Source organism: Bactrocera tryoni, chromosome 5 (assembly GCF_016617805.1).
Source record: "Bactrocera tryoni isolate S06 chromosome 5, CSIRO_BtryS06_freeze2, whole genome shotgun sequence".
In the NCBI taxonomy this organism is placed as follows: Eukaryota; Metazoa; Arthropoda; class Insecta; order Diptera; family Tephritidae; genus Bactrocera; species Bactrocera tryoni.
The window spans coordinates 36,906,251-36,912,693 of record NC_052503.1 but is presented as its reverse complement, the minus strand read 5'-3'; the positions used below and the strand labels follow the sequence as shown (position 1 = coordinate 36,912,693).

At 32.8% G+C, this 6,443-nt stretch overlaps 2 protein-coding genes across 2 annotated transcripts in view; both read left to right on the top strand.

Annotated features, from left to right (window-relative positions):
• Positions 1-6,443, top strand: part of LOC120779110 (kelch-like protein 17) — a 420,616-nt gene that overhangs the window by 10,861 nt on the left and 403,312 nt on the right. The window lies entirely within an intron of this gene.
• LOC120777141 lies at positions 187-2,958 on the top strand. Its single transcript, XM_040108288.1, has 4 exons — positions 187-426; positions 481-861; positions 917-1,018; positions 2,909-2,958. The coding sequence occupies exons 1-4, from the start codon at positions 354-356 to the stop codon at positions 2,956-2,958; spliced, it is 606 nt and encodes a 201-aa protein (XP_039964222.1). The 5' UTR covers positions 187-353.

The window sequence follows — 6,443 nt, the reverse complement described above, 5'->3', positions numbered from 1 at the left end:
CAATTTCGAACGCAAATCGGCAGCTTTGGCATGTAGAAGAATTTGTGGAGCACACACCGCGGGAAATATTGCTCAGATGATTACTGAGATCAACACTACTTTTTCGAAGATGAAATTAATGACGAAATGCCAGACTTTGATAATCAGACTTGTGGAAGAAGTGCAAGTGGCCAAAGTCGGCGGAAATAATTGAAGGGCACCTGGGATCATCGTTGGTTTTGCCCGTTGTTACTCGTTGGAACTCATTGCATGACGCAGTTAAAAAACTACTTTGCTACAAAGAAAAATTAAATAATCTGTGTGATAAGTTGACTTTGCCACAGTTTTCTGCAAGAGACATACAGTACCTGGAAATGTACAATTTGGTAATGGAACCAATTGCAAAGGCCCTAGACTTTCTTCAAGGAGAAAGCAACATTAACTATGGTATTTTCATATTTTGGTTCTTTAAAATATAAATTTATATTCATATTATTACAGGATTTTTAATACCAACTCTTGTGACACTGAGCAATAGGCTGCATAAGCTATGTAGATCCCAGGAATTGCAACAATTATCATCTCTTATTTTAAAAATGGAACAGAGGTTAAGAGAAAGGTTCCAACCATATTTCATGTTGAAGCCTGAGGCAAATATTGCAATTGCAGCAACAGTGCTAACTCAAAGCATCAAAATGAAATGGGTCAAGGTGTTGCTGAAATTAAATCCGGAATTGCCAGAATTAACTGTCGAAAATATAACCAGCAGAGTTTTAGAAACACTTTACAGGTTTTACGCCAAAAATTGTAAAACATTTAATTTTGAAAGAAAAATTAATAATGTGTCGACTATGCCCGATTTTTTTGATTTCAGTGATGATGGTGAGCTTATGCGTACATTTATTTTGTTTTTCATTTTAAAGATTTGACTTTGCAGATGATGAAATTGAAGTAAGTTCTTCTCCACAAGAACAGATTAAAGTTGACAAACGATCCGTAATAAAACAGCAGTTCTTCGGCTATTTAAATGACAATGCAAGTGCTGACGAGATTTACCAAAAATATGATTTATTAAGGGAGGCATTTATTTTTTTTTAACACGCCCTTAACGTCTTCAGCTCCAGTTGAACGACTGTTTTTATTTGCCGGGATCGTCAACAGTCCAAGGCGGCAATCATTGTCTGATTTTTCTGTTGAAAAATTAGTTGTAATGAAGGCCAATTGTAAATATATGTAAATTATAAAACTGTTTTTTTGTGAATTGAATGTATTTGTTTTCTTTATATTTTTCCACGTATTTTTTCCTTTTTTTTGATTTAGGAAGTACTAAAATGTTATTGGTTGTTTTGTCATTGAAGTGATTACACCTTTATTTTGTGTACAAAAACTATCTAATTTTGTTTTATTTGTTCAGAATGTTTTCAATGCAAATTTTTCAAAACGAAATGTAAGTATAAAATTATGAGCTTTCAAATTTTTTTAAAAATAATCGAAAATAATAAAAAATAATCCTTGAAAGTAGCCAACTACTTTTTTGATTACTTTTGATTATTTTTGATTATTTTCTCGTAATCCTAACTAATCTAAATTATTTTTGGATTATTTGTAATCATAATTAATTAATAATCAGGAATTGTTAAAAAGAGAATTATGTAATCAATACCATTCCTTTTCAAATTTAATCTAATTGATTACTAATCGTAATCCAAATTTAACAAGCAATCCAAGTGATTGAAGGATATATGAATTTCGAGACGGCACCATTATCTATTTTAAAACTCGAGTATTTTATTAGTATTTAAAAGAGTGGTTGTATTTCTCCATAGTTTTAGTTAGGTAGGCTCAAGTAGCGATAGTCTTTATTATAGGAGTACTAGAATTGTCAGTACCTTTTCATTGTGATATAAATCCACTTGAGAGTCGAAATATGACTCATTTAAAAACCCTTATAATCATCATAACCACTTCTGTAGGAAATATTACACCCTTATCGTCATACAGTTATATCAATGTGGGTTCCAAAAATACGAATATTTTTTTATCTCTGGTAGTGTGGAAAATAGTATCTTACTCTAAGAAAGTCTCTCCAGATATGAACTCTTAATTTTAGCGAGAAGTTCCTCTTTACAGTTTTATATTATTTTCTTATTATTAAACAGGAAAACATATCTCTCTCCAACTACAGGCAAAAATATCTTTGTTCATAGATTTTGTAGGAAATTGAATGCTCTACAATAAAGTCTGGAACGATTTTTTCGTGTAAAATATATTAACAGTTGAATTTAATTTATTTTAACGCAAAATATTTTTTTCTTAAGAATTTAATGAAAAAAAGTTGTTTTAAATTGCAAAATTAATAGTTTTGTAGGAAATTAACTGCTGAACTCAAAAGTCTTAATTTAGCATCTTGGATTCCAATACAAAACGTTGCACTCTACAAAAAAGGATTAAAATTTTTTTGTTTATGTAAACATTCATACAAGGTACTTATACCTTTTGTGTTGCTCATGCGACATGGTGGACTATATGAGTATTTAAAAAAAAATCAATAAGAACTCTTTATAGAATTGAAAATTTTGTGTCAGAGTATTCCAAGTTGTAGATTCATAAAATCGTTTTAATAATAGAGCAAGAACCCTATATAAAATATGTGAGAAGTTTGGGCATGGTTGAAATTGGAAATAAATATAGACAATCTCTTTATTTTAAATTTGTTGTTGTTCGTTGTTTCTTAATTTTTTGGGTAAAAGCTGAAAAATCAGCTCGAAAAATAACGAGCACTTTGGTATATATGTATAACGGAAAGCATATCCTATCATCCTCAATATAGCCGATGTTGCTGACAGCATTTAACATAATTGATAGTATCAATTTATTAATGGAAAGGTAACACCGACTTTATTAACATTTACTATGTACCGTTGTGCAGATAACACCTATATTATATTGTTGCGTATACGCATCGGTGCCTCTTGTTAAGATCAACCTGAAACTGATAAGAAATTCCTGGCACACGTAATAATTTGGCACCAATATCCAAGTGTTTTTTGCATACATGTACATACATACATAAATAAATGTGTTTAAAGCGGTTCATTGCCTTTGGATTGTTGAACATGAACGTACATTTTATTTTTGGGCTTTGGGTTATACCTAAGTAACTAAGAACTTGTTTAAGGGAATATATATTTGCATTGTTTCCTCTTTTCTTTACTACCTCTGGTTATCTTCATTTCTTCTGTGTTCTCTATCAAATGTAAAATTTTTTTAAGCAACCTTCCAGTGGACCGTAGTATGCGTAGACTATAATGGATAAAATTCGTTCGCATACAAATCCATTATATTGATTTCTTTTAAGGGTTTACTTACGACCTCCAACCTTTACCCCAAAATTTTAAAGCATACTACTACTTATACTATATGCAAGTGATTCGTCTGTCAGACGCTTTCATAAGTTCATGAGTTCATTACTTTTGTGCAGCCTAAGCACCTGGAAATACGGTTCTAGCTTTAACGCTTGCAAATACTTAGTATAAAATTCAATCCTGCAAGTATATCACAAAAACTACTTGACCAACCATATTTGATTCACGCTTTGGTTGAGTTTACAAATATCGTACGTATGAAGTTGTTTTACGAGGTAGTATACATATGTGTGTATTTATATATAAGTGAAAAATTTCGAGTGCCATCAAAACACACCAGAATAGAGGCTGGCAATGCAAAATACGTTATAATTCTTAGAATTCGCTTTTTCATGTTGTTGCAGTGTCTGATGTGTGGAGAATTTCCTTTCAATGGAAAACTTGAAAACTTATTGTATATTTTGTTTTGTACAGGTGCAATGACAAAGGCTCTAACATGAAATTTTGTGATAGTTCACCCAACTTATAATTCAATTTGTAGATTAAATTTACCTTGGAATTTCTCTTAGTACTATTGTTAGTCATTCCTTTACGCATGCACTTATTTCCAAGTATGCCTCAAAATTACAGCGAATATCACGAGCTTAGGAATAGTTATCAGTAAAAACATATTTCGTGATAAACCACAATACCATGCTATATTGGTTCTGAACACTATATACGCAGACTCCAGGGATACATAGAGAAAGTTTTCTATACAAGGACCTAAAATTGATCGGTCAGATTGTATGACACTTTAGTAGCCCAATCTGAAACATTCTTATTAATTTTTTCCATTGAAATATTTCCTTAAGAGATATACACAGTTAATTTTATACATCAAAAAACGTAAGCAAGTGATTTATACAGTCTATGTTACTTATACGACATGGTGTACCACATGAATACAGTACATTTTACGCATAATTTTAACAGCGTACAACTTTTAAAGCTATATTTTTATGAAAAAGAGAGGAAAAATGTTTATTACACACAAGCTAAATGATCGGAATCTATTTCTTATAAGGAAATTGAATTTGTGTAGGGTGTTATAGTAGCTTCGGACCGACCGTGGTGTGTTTTCTTCTTCTTAAGGTATAAAAAGTGTACTGCTTGAAATATCCTTGAAATTTTTTACAATTTCGCTGAAAATATAATAACAATGAAAATTAAGAAACGTTAGGGTGAAGAGCTGAATGAGAGGGAGAGGAGGGCTCCAACAAAACAAGCGCAGTTACTCGCGTGTATGGTACACGCAAGGAGCTAACTATGAATTTTATAAATAAAGAATTGCTGAGTTCGGAAGGAAGCGGCAAAGCTACCACATTTATTTTTCTTGAATTTTCCCCTTCATATGTAAAACTACTTAACTGTAGTAGGGAACTTATACATTATATGTCTGAAATATGTATGTATATTTTTATTTTAGTTAGGTTAAAGCAATTTATAATACACAGTAAATAATTAAAAAGCGTTTAAATTCTTTCGACTACCTTTATTAACTATCTCTATACGCGATAAGGTCCTGGCGTATGGTAATACCACAGCTCTACAATGTACCTCCACTTACCAGCCGTCTGATTTAATATCCTTTTACTGGAATCGCACATACATACATGCAGTTTGCTTCCGGCGTTTTGCGTAAAGTCAAAAATACATAGTACGAGTAATTGAGTTGGTTTCTTTCTACAGCCTGAATGATGAAAGTGTGCTTTTCGGAATCACTGTTTTAAAAATAGCGAAAATACAAATACCTATAAAGCTCTGTTGGTAGATGTTGTTGTTGCGAATAGTGAACGCTTGTAAAAACAAAATATTTAAATTTTTTCTCACGGATTGAGTTGGTAATTATTTTTCATGCAAAAATATCTGCACTCATGTTACAACTTCAGTAGTTCACGCTTGGATTTGGAGAAACACACAACTAGAATGAAAAGCTAAAAGCAAAACAAAAAAAAAGCGCTAACTTCCTTACAGGAATTTTTTTTTCATTGTTTAGTTTGTATGGCAGACTCTTGCTATAGTGATCCGATCTGAATGATTTGTTCGGAGACTGCAAGCTCGCCGATGAAGTCTACTATTTCGTCTATTGATGGAGCCTTCATGTTTCGTGGACAGTCACGAGTCAACGGAGGTAGGAGATATCCGGAGGAATAAAAACAACTTCCAATGCCCCTTTTCACTATCGACAGTCTGCATATGCTAGATCGTGAAGTACTGTCGCGCTGTCTTCATGGTAGCCGTTTTCAGAACACCGAGGCGATATTCGTAAAACAAATTTTTGTCAGTTACCATAGAATGAGAGTAGTCCAACCACCTTTACATTTACTATTTTTTTTCGGAGGAATAACGCAATGAGGGTAAGCGCTTATCGGACCATCCTCGTAGATGCGAGTGCAATGTACATTGCGACAAATATCGCAAAATGCATGAATATTTTATTTTTGCCATTAAAATGTTATTGAAATGGGTTGACACATATAAATATGTATGCACACATGTATGTAGATATGTACATAGTAGTTCACCATTCGAAAGAGCAAATAGCGACGGTGTGGATGGATAATTGAATCTATCATTTCACTTCGTTTGCGCAGATTTTAAGATGAAAAATGTCGAAATAAACCTATCAACGGCCGAGATTGCATTTCAAATAAATTAATTTAAGTAAATAGTGACCGCTACCTGGAATATTAAATATTTCTGAAGTCTTGTAATATTCCCATTCGAGGCCCTGGTCTGGCCAACAAATACTAAGACTCTTTGCTTTAGGTTATGCAAAGAGATACTAACTGGACTTTCAGTAGGTGACTCGATAAATAACATCTGGCCATCTAGTCATAGATGTAGATAAACACCTCAGGTCTTGGGATATTAGTAGCACGGGCATACCATTAATATTGATGGTGGACAAACCAAAAAGCTTCTATAACTAGGAAAAACCGAAATTAGTCTCATTGTAGGCATTATTGAAGGGCACCTGCTTGCCAGCTTTCTAAAATGGGCGCTAGAACATTGGTTTTTCGAATACCGAGTCATCAGCCGACTGAGAATACTCCA